Source organism: Micropterus dolomieu, linkage group LG12 (assembly GCF_021292245.1).
Source record: "Micropterus dolomieu isolate WLL.071019.BEF.003 ecotype Adirondacks linkage group LG12, ASM2129224v1, whole genome shotgun sequence".
Taxonomy (NCBI): domain Eukaryota; kingdom Metazoa; phylum Chordata; class Actinopteri; order Centrarchiformes; family Centrarchidae; genus Micropterus; species Micropterus dolomieu.
In genome coordinates, this window is record NC_060161.1 from 9,289,267 (window position 1) to 9,316,581 (window position 27,315).

General features: G+C 41.2%; 3 protein-coding genes across 8 annotated transcripts in view; 2 read left to right on the forward strand and 1 right to left on the reverse strand.

Moving 5' to 3' along the window:
- Positions 1-27,315, forward strand: part of afap1 (actin filament associated protein 1) — a 187,123-nt gene that overhangs the window by 115,057 nt on the left and 44,751 nt on the right. The gene's annotated exons all lie outside the window — the stretch shown is intronic.
- Positions 681-20,677, reverse strand: ctage5 (CTAGE family, member 5). Of its 4 annotated transcripts, none has more exons than XM_046064589.1 (29): positions 20,220-20,379; positions 19,946-20,079; positions 18,879-18,965; positions 18,591-18,666; positions 18,366-18,494; positions 13,429-13,701; positions 13,098-13,198; positions 10,682-10,813; positions 10,538-10,559; positions 10,273-10,361; positions 9,354-9,425; positions 8,457-8,567; positions 8,250-8,321; positions 8,018-8,122; positions 7,615-7,737; positions 7,235-7,414; positions 6,970-7,060; positions 6,755-6,822; positions 6,587-6,657; positions 6,397-6,498; positions 6,185-6,281; positions 6,015-6,082; positions 4,720-4,805; positions 4,485-4,595; positions 3,807-3,938; positions 2,583-2,738; positions 2,290-2,342; positions 2,025-2,199; positions 681-1,928 (listed from the first exon to the last, which is right to left on the reverse strand). In XM_046064589.1, exons 1-29 carry the CDS (start codon positions 20,338-20,340, stop codon positions 1,699-1,701), a joined length of 3,267 nt encoding a protein of 1,088 aa, XP_045920545.1. In that variant the 5' UTR covers positions 20,341-20,379; the 3' UTR covers positions 681-1,698. The 4 variants fall into 4 exon arrangements, with proteins under 4 accessions (XP_045920545.1, XP_045920544.1, XP_045920547.1 ...); XM_046064588.1 differs by having other exon boundaries at positions 18,366-18,506; XM_046064591.1 differs by lacking the exon at positions 20,220-20,379 and adding an exon at positions 20,543-20,677 and having other exon boundaries at positions 18,366-18,666.
- On the forward strand, positions 20,714-23,321 carry gemin2 (gem (nuclear organelle) associated protein 2). The gene is made up of 7 exons (XM_046064234.1): positions 20,714-21,051; positions 21,433-21,517; positions 21,890-21,979; positions 22,325-22,384; positions 22,535-22,651; positions 23,091-23,135; positions 23,235-23,321. The coding sequence occupies exons 1-7, from the start codon at positions 20,930-20,932 to the stop codon at positions 23,319-23,321; spliced, it is 606 nt and encodes a 201-aa protein (XP_045920190.1). The 5' UTR covers positions 20,714-20,929.

Sequence of the window (27,315 nt, forward strand, 5' to 3'; positions counted from 1 at the left end):
TGTGGGTTGCCCTTGACTTTAACCTTCGTTGGATAGTTACACCTGTGGGTTTCCTCATTGGTATGTCTGTGTATCAAATTTCTGAGTTATCTAGACTACTAATGAGCCCAACCATAATACAAATTAATTAAAATAAAACATATCGTATAAAGTCGCAGTTCCCCCCCCCGACACTAAGTTGATATTCTCTCTGCAAGTCAATGTGCAAACTGAACAGGAAAAACCATGCCCGTCATTTGATTTTCCATTGATTAGGCAAAGCAACAACTGAATATTCAATCTTACGGGGATGTTACATTTAAAATGATACTAAATTATATACAGAGTACAAGTCTGGTAATTTAAACTGCATTGTCGCAAATTTATTTTCAGATTGTTCTGTTCACCTTCAAACAAATGTTCTGTAAATGTTTAAAATGACACATGACAAGCGTTTGGTCAGGGAGTTAGACATCATTACATATGAATTGTGCTGTACAATCAAGGTGACAATAAATAAGTATACTCTGCAATTACATATTTACCATATTTATAACACTGCCATCGCATGTCAGATGAGATTTTATATATATATATATTCCAATGCTCTGTTATTCCCAGTGGCCGCTGATGAGTTTGCTGTTACAACACCAAGCACAACACACTGAACAGTAATACATCAGTGAATTATGGAGACTGTGACAATTTGACAGTCTTTATTCATCTATTAATAATCACTTTTTACAAAATTCACATGGGTGTCATCTTTGTGGCTTTGAAGGCAGCCTCTCTTCCAGCCATTTAAATCACTGCTCTGTGGCTGCCAGGACGAGTCACAGCTTACTTCCACAAAATACATGCGGCTACTAAAAGCCACTATTTTCAAGCTTAGGCCATATGCCAGTCACTGAAACATGATTAAAAGCATTGTTTGCTTGCTGCTCTTTGATATAGTAGCTTTGTTGATGAATCTTCTCTCATTTGACCTCTGAGGAATATTTAGTTTAAGTTCAACTCAGTCATAGACAAAACCAGACCTGATTTAAGTGTAAAATCCAGTTCAACGCAGGTGTCATAGGACACGCTTTCATAAATTATGGAGACAATGGCATGAGTGCAGGTGTAACAAAATATATTATATTATGCCTAAAAAAAGATGCGTTTCTTCCCTAATAGCCTGTCATCATTTGATTTCTCTTTCTGTGCCACTGGGATGAAATGCTGACTGATGCCATATGTAAAACACTCGACACTTGCCACATACCACACAAAGAGCATTTGTACATGTGCACATTTCAATCCTAGTATCATTAAAAACCTTGTCAAGCAAACAAGCAACTGTTTCTGGTTCAGGTGGCAACATTCACACACCCAGATGTACAGATTAAGCTGTCCTGTTATTACACAACAGAGTCTAACCACTGTCACTGTGACTCTGAAACAACAGGAACTACTTCACAGGGAATGTAGCTGGATAGGCAGACTGGAGTAACAGGGCAGAGGAGGGAGTAAAAAGAGAGGATGTGAATAGAAGAGAAAGACAGACAGAGGAGAAGCAGACAGACAGCAACAAAGTGGGACTCTTCATTAAATTCATCATCTAGTTATTAAGCAGAAGAAAATATAAGTAAGGAAGACCTGCCCAACCATCGATCTACCACCATGCTATATTTTAACCAGAAACACGTCATGCTGCAGCTCACGTACAAAACCTCAGGCTCAAATGGCGTCTTCAGGCGAGATTGTGCGCTCGTCTGGCGACTGGCTGTGTGGTGGGGAGGGGAGGGACTGCTGGGGAGGAAGAGGACCCATGGATGCAGGTGGGAGGCCGTCGGGCAGAGGGGGCCGCATGGGGGGAGGGTGGTGGGAATGAGAAGTAGGAGCAAGAGGAGGTCCACCGGGAGGGAAACGAGGAGGGAACATCATCCCTGGAGGCGGAGGGGCCCACACTGGACAAAGAGGATAAGAGCGTTAGGTTAACTCATTGATGACATTTGAAGATAAAATTGTACTAAAATGTTGTTAAGACAGCTGTGGCTGCTTACTAGGCATCATGGGAGGGCCCCCGGGTCCCCTGGGAGGATAGAAATCAGGAGGTGGTGGACCATAGGGGGCTCTACGAGGAAAGGGACCATCCATGGGGCCCATCGGGCCCATTGGGGGTGCGCCCCCCATCCTTGGATCAGCCTCAGGGGGAGTCCTTCGATCTCCAGGACCAGACTGGTGACACAGATACGTAAAGGTAAATGTTCAGAGGCTGGACCACAGATCCAAACACACACAGAATGGCTCTCAAGACACATCTCTTACCTCTCTGCGTTCCTGTTCACCAGGCCCAAGGCTGTTTTCTCTGTGTGAGATATCTGCAGGGAAGGGAATGAATGGTCAATCATCAAGTAGAGAGTTCATGTATGTTTTTTGTTTGGAGTCTGCATTTCAACACATGTCTAGGTGTTCACCAGAGTTTGAATTCTGCTTTCCCACTATAATATGTGCGAGTTCACATATTTACAGTCTAAAAGAGTTAAAGATGGCAACACAGTATACTACATGAGAACATATGGAAGGGATGACAAGCAGCTATACAGATCGCACTGACGCACCTGCCATGTCTGCAGGGTGTGGGGGTCCCAGGGGGAGACCCCTAGGATGGAGAGGGCCGGGCGGGAAGGAGCCAGGAGGAGGCAATGGGCCTAGAGCTCCTGGAGGAGGTGGAGGTCTCCTATACATTGGACCTCCTGGTTCTGTGAACATGTAGCCTACGACAGAAACAATACACCACGATATGTGAAATGTATTAACATTATATGGACGGCTCTTTCTTAACCTGTAAATAAGTCAAACAAAGCTCTAATCTGTATTGTCATGTTTTATTTTTGGAGGTTGCTCCATTAACAAATAATTGGAGAGTGACTTTGTCTGAGTGTCTGAACTGTGGTGCATAAAAGCTTAAAAATAAAAAATATGAGGAAAACCTAATTTTAATCTTAACACGTTTTATAACTGGTCGATCATGATCGAATACAAACACTTAACACAGAGCTTCGTAGTAGTTTCCGAGGTCAAAACTCAAAATGCAGTAAATACACATGCACGTAAACACTATGTGAATTGCAAAACATGTGCAACTAATAACCTTAACAATGGCTGCAGTCTGTCCTCACTAGTTAGTGTTAAAAGTTACACCTGTGCATAAATGAAATATTTGGCCTGAACAAAATCAAAGTGGATTTTTTCAAATGTATAAATAACTTAATAATGACCATGATGAATGGTTGATGAGTCAGCAGAAATCCAGCAGTGCCACACACATATCTCCCCATGAGAGTGAGGACATAAAAAAAACAACAAGTCCCCTGCTGCAGTCTGAAGGCTGATTCTAAATTTGATATGGAAGCAGGAATCAGCAGGAACATAACTGTTTTCATCTGTGCTGTATTGTCAGCACTGCACAAATAGTTTTAAAGGTCACACTGAGTGGACTAGAACTTGAAAATGTTTTCCAACACTGGACCACAGTACAATAAAGAAGAAATATTAAATATCATATACAGCGTGATAGATCCTTTAAACAGTTTAAATTGTATAAGAAAGGAGAACATGCTGCTGAAAAGCACGTAAGTTTTAACTGTTGAGCATTTACCCGCTTAGTTCTGGATCAAACTGAGTAAACATACTAATTTCTGTTAAATATCTAAATCACACAGGTCAGGGCTGCTCAGGCTGTGTGAGTGTCACCAGGCCTTTCTAATATTACAGGTAGACATACCCTACGTTATTGATTCACTCTATGTCTGTCTTTCTCTTTGTCTCTTTCATACACGCACCTGGAGGTCCTGGTGGGGGTCCCCTGCGATCTCTCTCCCATGTAGGAGAGTTTGAGCCACTGTCTGAATGAGGACCTCCACTCCGCTCCATCTCTCCATGGCCACCCAGGGGCTCCACTGGACCACGAGGCACTGCGGAGGAAAGGACGGGAGGAAGGAGACAGTAAGAGGGAAAGAAGGAGGAGAGATAATTGAAGATGTTGATGAGCGTGAGAGAAAGACAGAGAGAGAGGAGGAAACAAGCAGAACCAATCGACCAAAGACAAAATACTAGACAGTGAAGACAATTAGATCCGAATGAGTGTGACTGGAAGAGAGAGACAAAGAGAAAGTGTGAAAGTGTCTCTATTTTTCCCCACAGATTTTCCAGACTGCCAACAGCATCCCAGCAAACACACCATGCTACTACAGGAGTTTAAGCTGATCATGCTCCTGCAAGCTGGTCATCTCCAACATGCTACAAGTGTTGTAATGACTTTGAGACTGAATTTGTAAATGAATGTACTATATGCAAAATATGATGAAGTTTTTATAATTCCAATCAGCAAAACCTAATAATAAAGAAAATGGCTTATAAATGATAACAAGAGTTCTTAAATAACCAGGAGAATGTCTTGAAAGTGGATGAATGGAAACTATGAAACTATTTGTGGGTTGTGGCTTTCTGTGTGTTTATACTTCTAGGAGACAGTCTAGCAGGTCCATCCATCAACGTAGGAGGAGACAGAAAAGCTCTGGTTTCCGATGCAGGTCGACCCAGAGGAGACGGTCCGTACGGTGACCTCTCAGCTGGAGGAGGATAGTTTGGTGAGTTCAAAGTTCAGGACGTCTGTGGCCTACTGCTTCCAGGCTAGGGCTTATTAGCCACAGAATATACTGTAAGCTACTGTTTGGTTTATATGCGTGTGCTCACCTCTGAAAGGCAGCGGTCTAGCCAGGGTGTCCAAGGCGTAGGGATCTTTGTCGAGGGCATCTAGTTTAAACTGTGTGTCTGTCAGCCTGTAAACAAACACACCTAAAGTCAACATATGACAAACATGTAATGTATACAGTAGGGGTGTGACGAGACACAATATCGGGTTCACAAGATCGAGGCAGGATTTACTATTTTTAAGAAATCTTCAACGCCGAATTATATGAAAAATTCAAGCATTAAACGGTTAATTTCCTGCAATTTATGGTGGAGACGTTTTTATTTATGTAAAGGGAAACACAAAATTTAGGTGGCACGGTACATTTAAAAACATATAAATCTAACAGAATATAAGTCAGAGCAGCTCCCAGGTATTCTGTGTTGCTTACATATGTGTTTATCCTGTAGATCCTTTTCTCATGCAATATCATCTCTGCTGAGTCAACAAACGATTTAGTCTTCCCTCCTCTTTTGTTTGGGCAAGTAATCTCTTTAATTGTGACTGTGCCACTTTTTCACCTCAATGATTATTTCATTTTAATTCAGTTATAAACTCCTGGACTTTGATAGCTCCTGCGTTTCAGCAGGTTTTCTGCTCATGTTCAAAACTTTCTGCACATTCAACGTCTATCCCACATATCAGCATTTCAATATTTTAAGTCTACCTGCCCTTTACTCTGCTGTGCATTATGTTATTGCTCTGCTGATATGGTAGGATCTCTTCAGAACTAGATGAGACACGGAGGTGGAAACTAAATGAAAACACTTCTGATCAGGCAGAAATCTCCCCACAAATCCACACGTTAACTTTAGCATCTCCAATAAAGTGCAACCCACTGTCCCAATCAGAGCAAGTTTGCGCCTCAGTTTTTAGATGTTTACATTGCAAAAGTCTACCAGCTACGTTACCGCTCTGTCACAAACTGGCTGCGACTCAGAGTGTGAGAGATTTCTATCATGGCGTACACCAGTGTCGCATCAGCTGGGTGGAGATGATTCGCGAAGGGAGTCGACATTATCAGTTATACATTTGTTTACACTGCGTCAGAAAATTGATGTGTGGTGTGACAGTGTAGAGCACGAGATCTCGTCACACCCCTAGTATACGGTTTATAAATATGAAGAAAGATATGAAGTAAATAAAATAAAATAAAAAACAAACAAATAAAAACTTTTCAAACATTTATATTGAATTCTGAATATAGTACATTTTTGAAGTAAAACTTAAGCTTGTGTTCATTTAGGTTCAGTGACTGAACTTAAATTAACACAAGGCTAGGTTACCGTATGCTTACTTTTGTCTGAAGAGGGCGTTTTCTCTCCTGATGTCTGCTAGATCTCTTTCTGCTGCTCGGGCTGCCAACTGGAAAATCAAGCCGAGATCAGTAACACAACATGACTCAGATACAGATACAGTCTGTATACGCACATGTTTTCAAGTGCTTTGAGCTGGAGTCTTACGAACCCAGTTATTGTGAGCCTTCTTCTCATGTGCTGATATTTGCGTCTGATAAGACTGTTTGGTTTTCTCCAGCTCTTCCTCCATCTCTTCTGCCCGTTTCCTGAAGAAAAAGTGACAGGTGCAGGTGAGACTCAGGCTCTTTCTGTGCATGGGAGGCTCGTAATTGTCCACCTGCATATTGTTAATGAGTGTGGGAACACTGAAGAAGTAGCTACCTATAGTTGTTGAGTTCTTCCATGGCCAGCGCAATGTTTCTGTCTGCTTTATTTAACTTCTCTTCTTTCTGAAGCCGCTCCTTCTCCTCTACTGTCAGCAACCTGCAACATATGTTCATCAACATGCTGTACTACTATAGCTTGAATTTGCACTGGCATCGTCTCTGCACATTTATCAGCGTGTCTATACCTGTGTAGCTTGAGCTCATTCTCTTGGTACATTTCCGTCATAATTTGGAGTTTCTGTTGTAATTTTTGGACCTGAACACATGAATAAAAGAAATGAATCCAAAAGCTAATGAATGTGGAACAACAATATAATAATATATCACACTAATACACAGTTGGGATCAGCTACCTGATCTGAGTAGTGCTCAGCCTCTGAGTGCAGTGATAATTTCTCATTCTCCAGCTCCCTAATGCTCACTGGAGGGAAAAATAAAAATACGCACACAGATAACATACACAGTGTATTGTGTACAGTGTTAATTACAACCCTATATCTGACTCATTTGTTCCGCATCAGACATCGTAGTGCCAACTTTAATAAAAATAGATGTACGGTTGACTCACTTTGCAGGTCTTCTTTAGCTCTGACTTCATCACTTAGTTTGGCAAATACTCTGTCCTTGTCTTCATCTACTGATTTCAGATCTGCATTCAGCTACACACAAATACAAAAACAACACCTTAGTAGGCATTCAGAGAAGTGTACAGAGATGTTTAATCTGAAACAGTCCAGTTTAGCGTTTCCAAATGCTCTTTATTGTAAACCCTGTCCCGCTCTAAGCATCAGTGCCAATAACAACGTGTGCTTGTGTTCATTTAAGTCCGATACCTTAGCAGCATAGATAAGTTTCTGGACTTTCTGAAGATGACCTTGTGTGTCCATTCTGTCTCCTTTTCCATTCTCCTCTGCTCTCCCATTGGACGTCTCCTTCTCTCCTCCTTCCTCACCTTCCTCTTCCTCCAGGTCCGAATCCCAAGCCTTCATCCCCAGCAGCCGATCTGTCAAGGACTGAAAGCATATAAATATACAACACAAATTAATGTATCGGTATCCTTTAACTAAAGGTGATCTTTTATATTAGTTTGCAGTATTCTTCTATAGTGGTTCTCAAGATACATCCTTATTTGAAACCCAGTTTTTTTTTATTAGAAAATTCAAGGTATATTATACAGTAACTATCCTATAATTAATGCTAGAACCAACCATACCATTATACGCTCATCCTTGTTGGCCACATCCTGAAGCATCGCGCTGTGGGCGACCTCACACCTGCTCATCTCCTCCTCCAACTCACTCACTCTTTCTGCCCATCCCTCCACCTGCTGCCTCAACTGCAGAGAGACAGAGACAGCAGAGGGATGCAATGATGGTGCAAGGAAGAAGGGGAACAGAGACGGATAGGGGAGGGAAAAAGACAAATATTCATATTTCCTCAATTCAAATCTGTGTACACAGGTTGTAAAGAGCTCACATAGACAACCATGAATCAACTATTATCTATAAGCATTCCTTTAAAACTTTCATTGCAACCACGCAAAAGAAAAACCACCCAACTTGCTACCATGCACAGTAATTGTAGGGGTCTGTCTGTGTGTGTGTACAGTGTCCTACCTGAGCGTTGCTCTCCTGTAGCAGTGTGTTCTCCTCTCCGGCTGTTTCCAGATTCTTCTGCAGTCTGTCACTGTTCATATTGTATACTTTCAGAGTGGTTTGTGCCTAGAGACAAATGGGCAGCGATAATGTCAAATGAAACACAGAGGGACAGAGCAAAAGAGGAGGAAAAGGTGGAGCAGCAAAGAGAGGAGGACTTGAATGTGAAGACACAAAGATGAGAGGGCGGCACCTGCTCATGCTGTGACTGGAGGTCTTGGGTTTCTTCCTCAAATGTTTTCATGCTCTCTTCAAGCACTGCTATCTGGAAGGGTAACCCAAAAAAAGAATCCACTCTATCAATATCACACTACTATAATGGATTCTCATGCTTATTAAAATGTGATTCCTGAATAATAATTGTAGAGGTTCCAGTTAACTAGACTTTGTGTGCTCCTACCCTCTTTTCCTGAGCTATCCTATGTTCCCTCTGCTGATACAGTTGATCCTTCAGTTGTTCAAGATCCTGATCCAGCTCCCCTTTAGCATGTTCCAACTGTATGGCTCTGCCCTGGAGGAGCACGAAAACAAGAGGTATTTAAAAAACGTAAGAGCAAAAGAGGGAGACCGTGTGGAGTGAGAATACAGTGCCAAAATGTGATGAGGATTTTGTCATAATTTGGTGAAGCAGTTCAAACTTTGAAATGATCACCTTAAACTGGGTACCATCTATATTTTTATTATAATAATGTATCAAAGACAATGTGACAATGTGAAAGAGGCCAAGCGTAGTTATGACCCTACAGATAATTATCATCTGAATCTGCAGCTCCTCTCAGCTTTACGGAGCTTTATAGCCCACAACTTTACTGTTTAGGTTCACTCTGGCCGCTCTCATTGTGTTGTTTTTGACAGCAGCAGGCAGCTGTTTAAAGTGACAACTGTCTAAATCCCCACTGCACAGTATCTACTCAGCATCAGACAGCAGACACAGTTAGCAACACAATGGAGCAATAGCAGCTAAAGAGCCAGATATTTCCTTAAGGATTTAGTAGAGATCAATAACAGAGATAAATGCAGAGTGAATATTGGACTTACATTAGCCAGGTGGCCAGAAATACAACTCAAAAGGACTGATGTTGCCCAGTAACAGCTGGATGTGGAAATAAGTAATTCGCCAAATCAACTTTTCTAAAATCAGTTATAGCAGGTTTCATCAGTCCACTTGGAGAAAGCACACACATTTAAAATCTTCTCAGTGTTTATTGGGCAAACACTAGTTAGCAGCTTGGCTGTGGTTTCTAATTATTTAGACAATTCTTAATCTCCTTTAAATTATTTTTTCTCTCTGCCTTACCTCCAGATGTTCTGTCTTTTGAGTTTGGGCCAAAACACCACTGTCCTTCAGTGAGCTCTCCAGTTCATCATACTGCAAATGACAGATAATGAGGTAATTCAATTCAATTTGATTCAAATTATCTTTATTGGCATGAATATAACAACATTGCCAAAGCATCATATACAATATGATGGTAATACATCTGTGGAAATTTGGGCCAGACTCATGATATCAATGACAAAAATTTATTTCATTAGGATTTAAACTTTATGTTCATAATTATATACAGCTAAAGTTTCAGCTTTTTGATCATACCTCAGACAAAATGCACAAGATATCTTCTAATTCTGATGTTTTTCATGCCATGGAAAATGAAACATTATATGAATTTGGCCTCAGCTAAAAATACACAGTGTTCTGTGTCAGACAGGCTCTGTCTCTAACCAGCAATCAGTTAACACTGACACCAGTACTTGTGGTAGAACAATTAATCAGGTACATATCTGGCATTTTGAGAAATTCGGCATCGGCTGTTGCCTACACTCACAAGGATGATAAACAAAATACGTCTTCAGACACATCTGCAGACAGCCTTGTCAGTGTGGCTGCTTTGGAACAATGTTAATGCTTCCCCTTGTGAGTTTTGAAAAGGTGGTAAAAAAAGTTAGTTTTGAGCCCTAAATTTCACCATCATCTTTTCTAAATGTTAACACGTTTCTCCTGTCCTAAATGACAGCTTACATTATCTAAAACAAGACATTACTGGCTAAGATAACATGTATATTAGATTGAACTCTGCATGAAATAATGGAATTAAACATTACTTATCTTTGTTGTGATATAAGCATTCTGTATCAGCCATTGGCCACCTTTCTCTCTAAATATCGGCATCAGCCATTGAAAAACCCATATCGGTTGACCACTGACCAGTACCGACCTCTTGTTGACATTTGCTGAGAGTCTCAAGGACTTTACACTTCTCATCCAGCAGCTGTGCAACCTGCTCAGCCATCCACCGCTCTTTGCCTGAAACAGGAAACATAAAGTTCATGAACTTATTCAAAGTATTTTTCAGTTATTTCTAAAATATTCCAGCTTAATGGTCAGAGAGAGGTGGAATTGGCAGTGATTCGTGATGCATTAGCTTTATTTCAGCCAAGTCATAAAAATGTTATATTAAGTAATAAGTAGTGAGAACTTACTTTGATACATTCTGCTTTTGACCTATGAAGAAGTAAAAAAAAAAAAAAAAAAAAAAAAGACCATGAACCAACTGTACCACTACAAATTCAAATCATATAGAAACTTTGTGAGGTTGATGCGTATAAGCTTGGCTGTGTACTCACAGAGCTATAACATCTACAGGTGAACAGCAGCATTGTCACCAGCCCCACCAGACTGGAGAGGATAACTGGTTCCCATGGTACCCCGTACAGATCCGGCCCGGGTCGGATGTCATCAGGCAGGGACGATACAACCTGAAGAAGAGGAGAAATGTGTTTATTTTATGAGCTGGTTTAAATGGACATCTTTAAAAAGAGATGTGTGATGCTTGTATGTCAACATACACAATGGTATACTCATTGTGGACATTAGGATCAGCTTTGCCGTACTGCACGACTGCCCTGTAAACTTGTTCTAATTAAGGTGCCAGAAAAAGCACTACTCTAATGAGAAGCTAAATATTTTTTTTTTAATCATGAATGCAATTAAATATTAGAGATGCAGCCCACATAACAGCTGTTGCTCTTATTTATGCCTCTTGCGTTTCTAAAAGGAGCCATTTAATCTTTGAGTAATATGAATTTTCTTACATTACATTTGACCAGTGAATGTATATCTTAGTTACTATATGTTTGTTGGTATTGCAAGTAGTAAACCATGACTACTCAGCCTACCACACAGCTGTTAGGAAAGTAAATGATAGAGAGCAGAAGCATATTTATCTGCTATAGGGACAATTCAAAACACCGGTCATATCTTAGCTAAAAAATTAAAAACAACACAACGACAACTGATCAGAAACAAACACTTCTATCAATCAGCTAACGTTAGCTATTACTTTCTAACTCTGAGAAGGATTACAAACACATCTGAAAAAGCAACATGAAATGTCAATGTAACAGTCTTTACAGCTGGTCAACAACACTGGCAGGACACATAAGAAGTCAAACACGAGCTGTACAAAATTAAAAGATGTACACAGCAATAATAACGTTACTGAGCTGTTTTCTATTGCTTGACAATCCGTTACGTTGTGTCAGCCGCGACGGCTAGTTGGGAAATGCTAACGAAACCTGCCACATAACGTACATCCTTCACTTTCTCTACGGCGATACTGTAGTAAGCCTCTGCCGTCGTCTGAAAGTCCACCGCTTTGCTGGCCAACTGGTCGCTTGCCGTATGTTCCGCCATTTCCGAATTATTTCATTTGGTTGTGGTTTTATTGATATCTTTCATTTAAACTGACATTAGCAGCAGAAACTGAAGTCATCGGGTTAGCGGCGATTTCACATCCTATTCACAACACCGACGCTCAACAGTGGACCACGTAACATTGCACTTCCTAGGGGGGATTTTGCAGTTTCTCTACAAACTCATCGTAAATATTTTACTACACTGTAATTGCTTATAAAGTTGACAATAAAAAAGCACTATATATATAAAGAATTAATAAATAAATATACGTTTATTTGAGCACTCAGAGGCCCATGTAGATATATAGAGACAAACTTACACCCCCGTCCGCATAAGTGGTTCACTCGCAACGTCACCAATTGTAAAACGCCACACTGGCACATCGGAGCACGTTCAAAGTGACACCAAAAGAAACAGGTGTCACAAAAATAAATGGCATATTCTCGGTGTCGTTTTTGAAAATCCCGAATAACTAATATAATTACTGTACAAACTTTACACATGTATGTTTTAAGCCATTCTTCTCCAGCAGCCGTACAACCATGTGTCACTTACGTTGAGTGACGGCCGCGGTTTAACTTTTAAGTAGGACACAGGTGAAGACTTGGCTCAGTCTGACGTAGAACTTTCACCAAATGTTTCAAAAGCTACTCACCAAACTGGCCTCAATTTCGTCCATTTGAAACTAGAGAACCACGAGCCCTCACAACATTTGAAACAATTTGCCTTCAGTGCGGATTGATTGCCAGCTGGCTCAACTGCATAGCTGAGTGGTAGGCAGAGCTGATTGCCAGAGGGAGAGTCAGGTCAACATGCCTGTCAGGTTCTGTGTCTTAAAGAACCCGAGTCCGCAGAACAGACACAAGGAATCGCTGTAAGGAACACTGAAGGTGTGAAAGAGGGTCTTTGGATCGATTCAGTATCCAGGCCGACCCGAAAGATGCCTGTGAACCTTCAAGTTAAAACTAGGTCATGCAAGATTTTGAGTTAAAAAAAAAGGCACCCTGCTTTCACCACAGTCATCAAGTCTACTAAACAATGCTGTAAGGTAAAAATAAAATACCCATGAAGCATATTTAATTTTTTTTTACATCTCACTTAGGAAACAGTTATCGTTTTAGATAATTAAAAAGTAGTGCTCAGATGATTTTCTGTTTCTGGATTTAAATATTTTAAATCATTAATTTGTACTTTTACTGTACTCACTGTACAATGATGGAAGCACCCTCTCAAACACAAATTATCTCTGTAAGTTGTATGTAATTAAACTACACTTGACTTCATTTAGTGATAATCTAACCTACTTTCCGCTTCCTTGGATATGAATGTGGTGATAACTCCCACCTGTACAGTTAGCCATATGAGGAGCTTCTTCGCTGCATGAACATGAGTGGTTGAGTCTTCAGCGATCTGCTGAACAAAGTCCAGAATTTGCTTCATTACCCCTGGAGTCACAAACATAATAGAATTTAAAGTTTCCATTGTCACAATGATATTGATAATACAATATTATTAGAATTCAATCCAAAGGTTTTAGCTTTGATTATTAGCCTATATTAATGTGCTAGTGTTAAAATTTAAATATATTCTGGCCATGTGATAATGTGTGTCACAGTAATGCGGAAGAAGCATCTTTTAACCCTTCTTCACTAAGGGACACTTGAGATATCAATACCTTCGATTGGCTTTGATGATCCTGGCTGAATATGAGGACGCAACACTCCGTCTCCTTCACTTCTAATTTTCTTCTCTTCTCTTTTCTCCTCCTCAGTTACCCTCCCTTTTCCCATGTCTCCACTCATCTGTCCATCGGTCTCTTTCTCCACCCCCATCCATTCATCTCTTGGAGAGTTATTATCCAGGCTTGAAGAGGAATCTCCATTCTTACTTGACTCTTTCTCATCTCTGCTGGGAATTGAGCAGGATTCACCAACACAGCTGGCCCCGGCTGTATTTAACAGGGAAACACATGCACTCTGATTGAGATCTCTACAAGTCAATCCAATTCTACAATTCAAATATTAAATTAACTTAAAGTATCACTAAGATCAGCCATGATCTCTGAGGCCTTGTAGACAAAAATACCTTTATGTTTACTGATGTCGGACTTTCCTGTGTTGAAAGTTTCTCTCACTCTTGCCAACAGCATTTCTAGCTTCTGAAGCGCGATGAGCATTCTGGTCTTTTCTTTGTCCGCCTGTGGTGCGTCCACGAGCCTCATGCTAGGAGCGAACAGTGTCTCCCTGTGATAGTGCAGCAGTCTTTCTATATCCAACAATATGGACTCATCATTATCAGGGTCATCAGTCATGGTTTCTGGACTTCCTAAAATGTAATCCAAAAACTGCAGCTTGTGTCGCCCAAAGAGCTCCATCAAAAGAGTTGTCTCATCCTTGCTCATATAGGCAAGGAAGTTCTTATAGTGTTTGGAGAGGGCTTTTGTTTGGACAGGGCTTCCTGTGTTTGGAGACAGAGAACTGGGATGAGAAAGGGCTTGCGATCGGGATGGAGGTGATGTCTGGATAAAGGTGGTAGAGGGCTGCAGCTGCTGCTGTGACATGGTGATGGGAGTATCTATGTGCAAATCTTGAGTGTAAACCTGACTTGAATCACTAGTTGAATCCAGTTCTTGTTCAGGGGTCAGAGAGTCTTGTGCCTCGCCTGTCTTGCCTGTGTTAGAATCCAAACCTGGGGCAGATTCTGTGGATTCCTTAGTTTGGCTGAAAAAGGTAAAGGCATTTTTGAAAAGGCCAAATGCTCCTCTACTTTCAGTCTCTGCTGTCCCTTCATTGTGACCATCAGACAGAAGTGAAGAACCAGTTGGATGTTCAGATATCACAGCTGGACTTCCAACGGGGTCACTGGACAAAACTGTTGTTTTCATTCCTCCCTCGGCCCTGAATTCAGTGCTAACTGTCTTACGATCATTATCTTTCATCTGTATATCAGCATCCTCATTCACTCCTACATCATCATGCTTCATGTTGATCTCCCTCTCTTCCCTGTCAGTGTCCTCCTCTGTGCCTATCTTGTGATTGGAGTGTAGCTCTGTTTTCTGCTCAGTCGAAACCCCATTGCTAGTTTCGGTGTCTTTGGGCTCAGTTTTATCTCCCTGATGGAGCACAGCCTCCTCCTCTTTCATTTCATTCTTTACTTCTCCCACTTCTGCTCTCTTCTCTTCTTCCGTCTGTGGGTTTTCGGTCTGTCTCTTTTCAGTCTGTGTTTCTGAGAAGACATATTCCAAGCTGTTGTCATCTTGTGTCTCTTTCTCACTGCTTGCTGACTCTGGCTTGTCAGTGTTTTCCTCCTGTACCTCAAAATGTGATGACTGTTTCTGTTCAACCTCTTTCTTCTCTTTTTCCTGTTCTTCTTCCACCTCCTTTAATTCCTCCCTATTCTCTTCTTCTTTTAACTCTTCCACCTCCTGCTTTTCCTCTTTTAACTCTTCTATCTGCTGCTCACTTTCCTCTTTCTTTAGGTCATTCACTTCCTCCTGCCTCCCCCCTTCCTTTAACTCCTCCACCTCCTCCTGTTTTCTCTCTTCCTTTATCTCCTTCACTTCTAGCTGCTTCTCCTCTTCCCTTGAGTCTTTTACCTCATCCTTCTTTTCCTCCTCCACTTCTTGCTGCTTTTCCAGTGGCTTTATCTCTTCCAACTCCTCTAGTTTCTTCTCCTCCACCTCCTCCTCTTTCCTCTCTTCCTTTATCTCTGTCACTTCCTGCTGCTCCTCCTCTTCTTTTGACACTCCCCCCTCCTGCTTTTCTTCTTTTAACTCTTCTATCTGCTGCTGACTTTCCTCTTCCTTTAACCCCCCCACCTCCCCCTGTTTTCTCTCCTCCTTTATCTCCTCAATCTCATCCCTGTTCTCCCCTTCATTTAACTCTTCCACTGCTTCCTCCTCCTTTAACTCTTCTATCTCTACCTGCTTCTTCTCCTCAACCTCCTCCTCTATCCCCTCTTTTATCTCATCCTCCTTTTCCTCCTGCTTTTCCTCCTCCACTTCCTGCACCTCCACCTTCTTTTCGTCCTGTTTCTCTTCCTTCTTTAACTCTTCAATCTGCCCCTCCTTCTTCTCCTCCACCTCCTCCTCTCTCCCCTCTTCCTTTATCCCCTCAACTTCCTGCTGCTTCTCCTCTTTCTTTAAGTCTTTTATCTCATCCTCCTTTTCCTCCTGCTTTTCCTCCTCCATTTCCTGCACCTCCACCTTCTTTTCCTCCTGTTTCTCTTCCTTCTTTAACTCTTCAATCTGCCCCTCCTTCTTCTCCTCCACCTCCTCCTCTCTCCCCTCTTCCTTTATCCCCTCAACTTCCTGCTGCTTCTCCTCTTTCTTTAAGTCTTTTATCTCATCCTCCTTTTCCTCCTGCTTTTCCTCCTCCATTTCCTGCACCTCCACCTTCTTTTCCTTCTGTTTCTCTTCCTTCTTTAACTCTTCAATCTGCCCCTCCTTCTTCTCCTCCACCTCCTCCTCTCTCCCCTCTTCCTTTATTCCCTCAACTTCCTGCTGCTTCTCCTCTTTCTTTAAGTCTTTTACCTCATCCTCCTTTTCCTCCTGCTTTTCCTCCTCCACTTCCTGCACCTCCACCTTCTTTTCCTCCTGTTTCTCTTCCTTCTTTAACTCTTCTATCTCCCCCTGCTTCTTCTCCCCCACCTCCTCCTCCCTCCCCTCTTCCTTTATCCCCTCTGCTTCCTGCTGTTTCTCCTCTTTCTTTAAGTCTTTTACCTCATCCTCCTTTTCCTCCTCTACTTCCTGCACCTCCACCTTCTTTTCCTCCTTTTTCTCCTCCATCTTTAACTCTTCAATCTGCCCCTGCTTCTTCTCCTCCACCTCCTCCTCTTTCCCCTCTTCCATTATCTTTGTCACTTCCTGGTGCTCCTCTTCTTCCTTTAAGTCTTTTACCTCATCCTCCTTTTCCACCTGCTTTTCTTCCACTTCCTGCTGCTTTTCCAGGTGCTTCATTTGCCCCACCTCCTTTAACTCCTCCCGTTTCTCCTCCTCCTTTGTATCTTCTACCTCCCCCTGCGTTTCCTCTTCCTTTGACTCCACCACTTCCTCAGTCCCAGTCTCTGTTTCAGAGCCTGAAGCTGACTGTAGACCATGCGTGTCTTTCTCAAACCCTGTTGTCTCATTCTCAGTTTGCTGGTGGCCGTTCTCGGGGACTCTAACAGTTTCCTTTAGCTTGTGTGCATCAGCATCAGTTTGTGTGGCCCCCTGTTGCATATGTGGAGACACAGAGTCCTGGTCTGCGTTGTTTTCCATCTGTGCAATGCTCTCACTAGTGGAAAATGTTCTTCTGTTCTCCTCTGAGGCATTTTCATACTCGTTGGAGCTGCCCTCAACAGGGTGCACTATTCTCTCCAGTCCTAACTCACGTGTCTTTGTTTCTGTGTTATTCCTCATCATAGCAAGTGAATCTGAATGATTAACACTGGTTTCCACACTGTGCGCTGTTAAAGTGTCATCCTCACTGGTGATTCTGGAAATGACTGGTTCATTTCTCTCTTCAGGTGGACTCTTTCCACTGCTCTCTTCCGCACCATCACCGACTTGACTCTGAGTTGTGGCAGTTTCTCTGTGAGGTACATCTGTCTCTGCATTATTCCCCTCAGCTTCATGATCATCACCACCGGCACCACGTTTAACAGACGTATCTGTGGATTCTTCTGTGTTATCAGTCAGATTCAGGATCTCTACCCTTTCCTCAAACACCTCAGTTTTGTCTTCATCAAGCTCACCTACAGACTTTGAATTTAAATCCACAGAACTGAAATCGGGCCCTAAATTGACATCCACTTGTGTCAGAACATCTATCTCTGATGGGGTGTTTTGGTCTTCTGGAGTTTCTTCCACCTTTGATTCATTGCTAGTTTCTGTCCTTACCTCCTCCGTCTGTGCAGGTTGTGATTGATTGGTCTTCATATTCTCTGAGCCTGCTGGTTCTTCTAAAGTTTTGTCCTCTTCTGTCTCCTTAAAACCACGTCCTGTGCTCTCATCAACTTCACTCGTGTCCTTCCTGAAGCCTAAAATGTCCCCGATCCCCATATCTAACCATGAACTAGACGCTGGCTGTTTATCCTCCACCTGGGTTGTCTCCTTGGCCTCTTTTTCAGTCGTTGTCTCCTGCCCTGACTCCTGATTGGTCCGGCCGAACCCCAGTGTGCTTGACAATCCATTTCCTAGCCAATCCAATGTCCCCACCTCCTTCTTCTCCTCTTCGTATAATTGGCTTCCCTCTAGGTCCAGAGAAATCCTCCTACTCCTGAATTTAGTTGCTGGTTCTTTTTCCTCGTCATTTTCTCTTTCTTCACCTTGCTCTTTTTCTTTGGAATTAATTTTTTCCCCCTCTCCTCCAAAGCCAAGCCACCCGGTCATGGTTGAAGCATAAGAATCAGCAGATTCTGTGTCTTCTTCTCTACTTCTCACGGCATCATCAGGTTTTCCTTCTCCCAACCCCAGCCATCCTGTTACTGAAGAAGTCAAAGAGCCTTCGGCCTTTGTCTCTTTTCTCTCATCTTTTTTCTCTCCTTCGGCCAAATTGCCAGATTCTTCTTCTTTGGCCAGACCTAACCAGCCTGTCACTGAATAACCGAGCCAGGAAGAGGGAGCAGACCCACCTTGTTTGTTCTGAGACGCAGGAGCCTCCCGTGCTTCCTCCTGAGTCCCTGCAGCAGCATCACCGCTGTTTTTGTTTCTGTCCGGGTCTGTCGATGTGCCTTCAGCCTCCTGTGCTGGGACTGGAGATTCTGTAGAGACACCTGCAGATGTTGAAGTACTTTCAGCATTTGTGTCATCGGTGTGTGGGGTGGTTTGTGACTCCTTGTTTTGGATTTTCTGATCACCATTATCATCGTCACTGTCCAGGTGACTGGAGTCAATGGGATAACCAAACTCATCCATACAGAAGAAATCAGATTTCTGAATGAAGAGAGGAAATGAGGACACACAAGGCATTTATTTTGTACAGATATAAAAACTGCGAGTACAAATGTTAGTTCAGTGGTAAATAGTAGATATCACAGTATATTAGTTTATGTTTAATTATTTATTCTATTCATTTACAATCTGGCAGTTATTATGTATTATTAAGCCTCTAATCTGAAGAGCTCCTGCAGTCAAAGCCCATTTACCTGTGTTTCCACTATTTTCTCCATAGTTGCGTAAATCTGCTCCTCTTGCACAGCATCCTTTGGGAAATAGCCAAACTGTTTGTCAATCTGAAATGAAAAAAAGGAAACATCACAGTTCTATAAAGCCACAGCAACACTGTGGATCAATTATAGGAAGGAGCACAAGACAATCAAGAGGAGGGAAAATGTGAGACAAAGATGATGTAAAGTGTAAAAATCATAACTTTCTTAACAGAAGACAGCCTTTAATTGTGAGCAAACAAATAAATTGTATAAGAATTGTAAATACAATATTTGGCTGTAAAAACAAGATGACTCTTGATGCAGTCTGGATTTTGTTTGGATTGTTTTTTAATTTTTTATATCTGCTGTATATGTGCGTTTATGTGTGTAAGATATCAGTTACACAAAAAACACAAAATCATCTGCAAACGAGCTCTGATTGTATATTTGTTGACTTTTATTGTGATTGTTATTTTTCAATCCTGACACTTTTTCAAAGCTCTATGGCTTTGATGTCAGATTGAACTATAATATTGTCCTCCATTATACTGACCATTTCAATTTACTTACAGTCTATCCATCTCATCCCATCTGCTTCAACAGATTTAAATCTCCTAACAAACATGTCTGTGTATTCAGGTGTCTATTTTTTTAAAAAAAAACACAGTAAAAGAAATAAGGTATATTTTACAGCACAGTAGATTAATAAGGTGGTTACCAAAATAAAAGACATATAAGTAGTGGTGATGACATTTATGTCAGTGTTTAGTATTAGTGTAAGTATTCACTCATTCTGTCTGTTATACAACATAGTTATTTCATTATAGAAATGAACTGGGGTGCTCTCAGAGACGTTTGTGTTTACCAGGTACGGTGTTAACATAACTCAGCCCAACAGTGCTGGGAACCTAAACTAATCATTATTATAATCAAGACTAATCTCTTTAACCTAGAAGCTGAGATGAGGCACTGTCTTGAAATTGGATAGTTTATTTTATTTTATTCTGCTTTAAAAAGAGAAAGAGACAGAAAGACAGGAAGAGAGATGGAGATATCAGACGTACACTGCCTGCCCAGAGGTCCTCCCTCTTTCCGGTCAGTTTGTGGTAAACAAAAATGGTGTCTCCTTGTCTGAAGCTCAGGAAACGGCAGTCCTTACCACGGTGGTCCTTGATGGCCTGCACTCTGCTCATTAGGCCTACACACACAATGGGAAAGAGACGCACACAGAAAAAAAAAAAAACCTGATTGTCATAAAGAAAGCTTTGAAAAGAAATTTACCTATAAATGTGTAGCCTATCATAAACTAGAATTATATATTAATGGTTTAGAACTTACTTTCACACTCAGAATCTCCACAGATCTTAAAGTCAGACAACAATCCCAGATTTAAGTGAGGTAAAATCACACAAACTATGGCTGTACCCCACAGGATTTCGTAAGCCTGTAAAACTGCCATTCTTGTTGTTTTAACAGGAGTCTATCAAGAGAAAATGTCCATAATGGAGGGCAGCTACTCCAGCCAGCTGTGTTGGCAAATGGACATTGCCTCTAAGCTGCTGCTGTCATGAAGACTAAATGGTAAATGAGAGAGCTGAGATAAGATATAAGGCTAGCATGAGGATAATCATTAACATCCAAGAGCTGCTTCCAATACAAACCTTTATCTGGTCACTGGTCAAAGGTTTTTATTTGGTTTTAGAGTTTAAAAACTTTCTGTAATTTACATTTCACTGTGAAATAAATAAACAAGCAAGGCGAGAGATAAATGTTTTGGCAAGCTGAAACTAAAACGTGGGCATTTTGTGGCTCAAAAGCTGACACCAGTGGCAGTCGTTACCACGGCAACCAAAGCCGCGCACAAATATAACGTCATCACGCCGCTTTTACTAGCAAGATGGCTGCGTAGTCGGCGAGTACCACCTGTGATAAAATCATTGTTTTGGTAGCCAGAGGATTTCTTTTTGTGATAAGTCGGCGATTCATTTGCACTTGGCAAACTTTAACTTCAGACATTTAGATAGAAATTGGCATACAGTTGACATAAAATGAAGTCGGACGTGGAAGAGTTGATGCCGAGGCTGCTTCCCGTTGAGTTTGGAACCAGTACTGAGGCCCTGGACCTGAACGGTCCCCCGAGAAACCCCCGGGAATACCTCCGACAAGTCCAGTAAGTTCACACAAAGAACTCGCCTTTTCCTACTTGGACCCTGGGGAATTAGTGTGTGTGACTCTATTGGGGACTGCCATGACACAGTAACGACACTGATGGTGCAACCGGAAGTATTGTAAATATTGGGAAGTGATAATAAAGGGCTTATCAACTTGCTAATGTTAAAGTATAAAAGTAAGAAAGATAAGAGTTTTACTGTGACAGCCACTGTGATGTTATAAGCCACGCCATTGTTATATTATTTTACGCATCCATTTCCACTCTGTGCCCAGCGGCTCTGTCAATTTAATTTATTTATTTATTTTTTTTTACTTGTTACGGTTGGAGTGCATCAGTTGAGTGAGTCAGTCATCTGCTTGAATTTTTCCTTCTCATCAGGTTGGAGGCATCACTGTGTCCAGAGGTGGTGGTTGCTCACATTGACCCCAAGAAACTGAAGAAGAAACAAACTGTTAATGCCTCTGTGAGTAAATGTCCACCGTGAAGCATGCCATTTCAAATGAAAAATAAATATTCCTCTGCATAAATATACAATGCACTACTTAATGATCATTTTGGTGTCATTCGTACTCTATATGAGTAATTTTATTTGAGTCAAATGTATGCTTTCTTGTTTGTGGGACATCACAAAGGCTGCAAATGTGCTATTATGCTCTGTGGAGTTAGAAATAAATAAATGTTAAGATAAAGATACAAGTTTTTATATATATTAGTTACATAACTTATATTAAATGAGCTACCAGTGACACATGGATAATAATATTGGCATGTATGAGATTAGGTGGGATGAGAAACATGTATTCTCTATTATTTCACAGTGTCTTGTGTGTTTCAGGTGGCAGGTTGCCATGCTGCTCCAGTGGGTTTCTCCCCCAGTCTCAGTTGGCAGCAGCAGCAAGTCAGTAACTTCTCAGATATCAGACAGGTAAAACAAAACGTATAAACAACTTCCAAGTAATTCTTTTTTACTTTAGTCTATACAATCTCTCAAATTGTATCACATGTTTATTGCAAACCAGTCTTAAAGTCCCTTAGTGAGCTGTCAAAAACCTGAAATGAAATCTGTTTAGGATATGAATTCTCTGTTGGAACAATGGGAAGGCGGAATCCATGTCACAGGATGTTGAAAGAATTGTTACCGGACTCATTGTTTACCTGTTTTTAAATGTGCTGCAGTTGGAGCTTTTAGACTGGGGATATTGAATAAATGTTTGTTACATAATCTGTTTTTGCAATCAAAGTTCTTTTGGCTTCTGCCTTTTGCTTTCAGAGCATCGCAAAGAACAGGAAACACTGGAGCAACCAGACTCTGGATGATAACGTGCAGATGGTGAGGACACAGCATGGTCACAAAGTTAATTCAGTAGTTCTGAGTTTGAGCATAGTGAGCTGATGGAAAATTTATATAAATATACTTACGAGGCAAACTGAAAAAGAGATTTTGCATTTACAAGTTCATATTTGTATGTGTTTCCTGCAGCCAAAGCTAACAGATGAGGACGGCTGGAAAAGATTTTGTTTAGGAGAGGCGGTCTATCTGGGCACCTTGTCCTGCCAAACAGATGCTCTAGCAGAGCCAGCGCTGGACTATAGCAAGGTTGTATTTGTGTGTGTGTGTGTGTGTGTGTGTGTGTGTGTGTGTGTGTGTGTAATGCTTTTTGAGACGGAAAGGCAACAGCAGTCACCCCACCCGGGTCTACGGGGTACCAAACATGCAAAGAGCCGGGCTCGTTGGTATGGCAGTCACAGCGCGTACTCAACTGTAGGTGGTCCGTCACACTTCTTTATAAATAGGGTTTTGAATGGTCCTGGAATATGTTCACATTTTGACAGATTTTAATCAGAAAAATTCAGAAAAGTCTTCAAAAATCCGTGATTGTTAAAAAATCAAATACTAGACTACTTCATTCTACAACAGTGTAAAATAGACCGCAGTAATAACGTTGCTTCTTCTATCACTTGTTTATGTATGAAGATGTTTCAATAAATAAGAACATGTTAATAATCTAATAATCAAAACATGTGTCTGCGCTCAGGTGGGCTTCCCTCCCTTTCTAAGCATAGTCAGCAGACTGAACCAGGTAAATGACCTCCTCATCTACACATTTACAGCTCATACATAACCAGTCAACATCTGATTATTATGTATTTGTTTCTCCCATCTCTGTGTTTGTCTACAGTCCACAGTGCTGATGCTGCTGGAAATTCTAATCTGTTGGTTTGAGGAACACGGGTTTGTTCCACAGTTGGTGAGTTTAGTTTATTAAGCCATCTACATTTTAACTCCCCACAAGTCCAGTGGTACAAACACATTGTATCAGAATGAGCTTTATTGCCAGTTATGTCTACACATATGAGGAATTTGACTGATTGTACATTGCTCATGATGTGCTTAGTTATACAATAATAAAATCAGACACAGGCTACAGTATAGAGAATATATATATATAATATGAGTGTAAAGGATGCAGGAGTAAATTATTATTACCATTATTATTATGTACATAGTGTAGAGGAGATTCTGGAATAAAGTATTATGTGCAGGTGTTATAATAATAATAATAATAATAATAATCTTTATTTGTAGAGCACTTTTCAAGAACAAGTTACAAAGTGCTTTAACAAGTGCAAAGACAACAATACAAGCAAGAAAACATTGAAAAGACCAAAATACACGTTTAAGATAAATATAAAATTAGTAAAATACAATAAAATAAAAGGGATAAAATAAAGTCAAATAAGATCGGGAAAAGCTCTCCTATAAAAGTGTGTTTTAAGAAGGGACTTAAAAGAGTTCACTGACTCAGCCGACCTGATTTCCTCGGGCAGGCTGTTCCAGAGCCTCGGGGCCCTGACAGCAAACGCTCTGTCCCCTTTAGTTTTCAGTCGAGACTCTGGAACAGACAACAGACCTCTGCCCGAGGATCTCAAGGTACGTGCTGGTGTGTATGAGACTAAAAGGTCAGAAATATAACAAGTCAATTCTAAAACATACTGGGAGCCAGTGTAATGAAGCTAAAATCGGGGTAATGTGGTCATATTTCTTTGTTCTAGTTAAAAGCCTGCCCGCTGATTTCTGGACAGTCTGTGGAGTCGATCAGTAGATTTTTGGGTTAAACAGGTGAAAAGGCTGTTGCAATAATCCAGGCGTGATGAGATGAAGGCGTGTAAAATGGTCTCGGTGTCCTTAAAAGTTAACATGGATCGAATTTTTGCTATATTTCTAAGTTGATAAAAACATGATTGAACAAACTTTGTGGTGTGCTGCTCGAAATTTAAATTACTATCAAACCAGACACCAAGGTTCCAGCAGATGGCAGTACTTGTTTTCTGCTGGGATCCAATGACCAGGATTTCTGTTTTGTCTGAGTTCAGCTGGAGGAAATTATTTGACATCCATTTTTTAACTTCACAAAGGCAGTTGTGAATCTGTGGATCTGACGGGCAAGTACATTTGTGTGTCATCAGCATAAATATGAAAAGAAATACCGTGTTTATGGATAATATGTCCAAGGGGAAGCAGATACAAGGAACACAAAATGGGTCCTAAGACCGACCCCTGAGGCACACCATATTTAACTGGACAGAATGAGGAGACATAGTTGTTTACAGACACACAAAACTTCCTATTTGACAGGTAGGATGAAAACCATTCTAGGGCAGTACCAGAGATCCCCACCCAGTGCCTCAGTCTGTCTAACATGATGTTGTGATCAATGGTGTCAAAAGCAGCGCTAAGGTCCAGAAGTACCAGGACTGAGCACATGCCTTCATCAGCAGACATTAAAAGGTCACTGGTGACTTTAAGCAGGGCAGTCTCAGTGCTGTGGTACTTCCTGAAACCAGATTGAAACTTTTCAAATAATTTTTTATTTTCCAGTACAGTGAGCAGCTGTTTTGACACAATTCTTTCTAGAATCTTTGCAATAAAAGGCAGTTTTGAAATTGGTCTAAAATTATGTGGGAGGGAGGGATCTAAACCAGGTTTCTTTAAAAGTGGCTTCACGCAAGCCGTTTTAAAATAATCAGGGACACAACCAGTAGATAGGGAGCTGTTGAAAACAGAGATCAAATGGGGCCCAACAGAATCTATTACTTTCACCAAAAACTTTGTAGGTATTACATCAAGTGGGCTGGAGGACACTCTTATTTGTGATACTGTTTTTAAAAGCTCAGACAAGTCGATGGGATAAAACTGGTTAAAACTCTCTTGTTGCTGGTGAGGAACCTCTGAGTAAGAGGCCGTGGGGGTAATAGAGGCTCTGATTGACGCCACCTTATTGGTAAAATAAGATAAAAACAATTCAGTCATCATTACTTCCAGAGGGGTTGGGTTTACCAGCTGATCCACAGTCTTAAACAGAAACCTGGGATTGTGTTTATGTGTAGTAATGAGTTCAGAAAAATAGTGTGTTCTCGCATCCTTAACCAAGTTATTGTATTTAATTGATAAATCCTTCAGACTGAGGTAATGGACTTGGAGATTGGATTTTTTCCATCTGCGCTCTGCTTTCCTGCCTTCCCTTTTTAGGCTGCGAATGCTGTCATTTATCCAGGGTTGCTTACTAGCTTTAGACGTAGGCCTAACCTTTAGAGGAGCAGTAATATTTAGTGACGACAAGCAGATATGATTGAAGTGATCGACCAGATTGTTGGTGTTGGAATCAGACAGGTGTTGGCTTTGGCTCTGAAAGAATGTGCAAAACTTTGAAACACTTTGTTGATTAAAGAAGCGAGAACACACAGGGCTTGGTGAGGCGGCATGAGTAACAGGCGAATCGCAGCTAAAAACAATACATCTGTGGTCAGATATGGTCATGTCCACTAATTCCACAGAGGAAATGCTGACACCCAGGGTAAAAACCGAGTCCAGTGTATTACCACGGTTATGGGTTTGCCCTTTGACATGTTGTTGTTGACAAGTTAAAAGAAGTGGCCATATTTAAAAAGTCAGTTGCATTAACATTGGTGGGGTCATCAACATGAATATTAAAATCGCCACAAAGAACAATTCTGTCATAATTTAAAACCAGAGTAGATAAAAATTCAGGAAGTTCTGATAAAAATCCTCCAGGCGGTTTTGGGGGGCTATAAATTATAACAAATATGATAGGTTGCAGCCCTCCAAGTTTAAGAGTGAGAACTTCAAAGGAGTTAAATTCATCAAAGCGTACTTGATGACATTTTAAATATTTCCTATACACGCTCACTAGCCCACCACCACGACCACTGACCCTTGGTTGACTAAAACAATCATATTGAGGCGGACACAGTTCAGCTAGCTGGCTATAGTCATTCATTTGCAACCAGGATTCAGTTAAAAAACATAAAATCTAGATTTGCAGACAAGATAAAATCATTTAAGATAAAAGTCTTACTTGATAGAGATCTCACATTGAAGAGAGCCATTTTAAATGTGTTTGTTTGTGCTGGAGTTGGTGCAGTTGTCCTAATCCTTAAGAGATTACTATTATTTCTGTGTGGGATGTGCACATTTCGGTTTACTGGTCTATGCGTGATGATGACAGGAATAGAAGTCTTTGGAACAGTGCTGGGAGCAGACGGCTTTACACTCACCTAAAGGATTATTAGGAACACCATACTAATACTGTGTTTGACACCCTTTCGCCTTCAGAACTGCCTTAATTCTACGTGGCATTGATTCAACAAGGTGCTGAAAGCATTCTTTAGAAATGTTGGCCCATATTGATAGGATAGCATCTTGCAGTTGATGGAGATTTGTGGGATGCACATCCAGGGCACGAAGCTCCCGTTCCACCACATCCCAAAGATGCTCTATTGGGTTGAGATCTGGTGACTGTGGGGGCCATTTTAGTACAGTGAACTCATTGTCATGTTCAAGAAACCAATTTGAAATGATTCGAGCTTTGTGACATGGTGCATTATCCTGCTGGAAGTAGCCATCAGAGGATGGGTACATGGTGGCCATAAAGGGATGGACATGGTCAGAAACAATGCTCAGGTAGGCCGTGGCATTTAAACGATGCCCAATTAGCACTAAGGGGCCTAAAGTGTGCCAAGAAAACATCCCCCACACCATTACACCACCACCACCAGCCTGCACAGTGGTAACAAGGCATGATGGATCCATGTTCTCATTCTGTTTACGCCAAATTCTGACTCTACCATCTGAATGTCTCAACAGAAATCGAGACTCATCAGACCAGGCAACATTTTTCCAGTCTTCAACTGTCCAATTTTGGTGAGCTCTTGCAAATTGTAGCCTCTTTTTCCTATTTG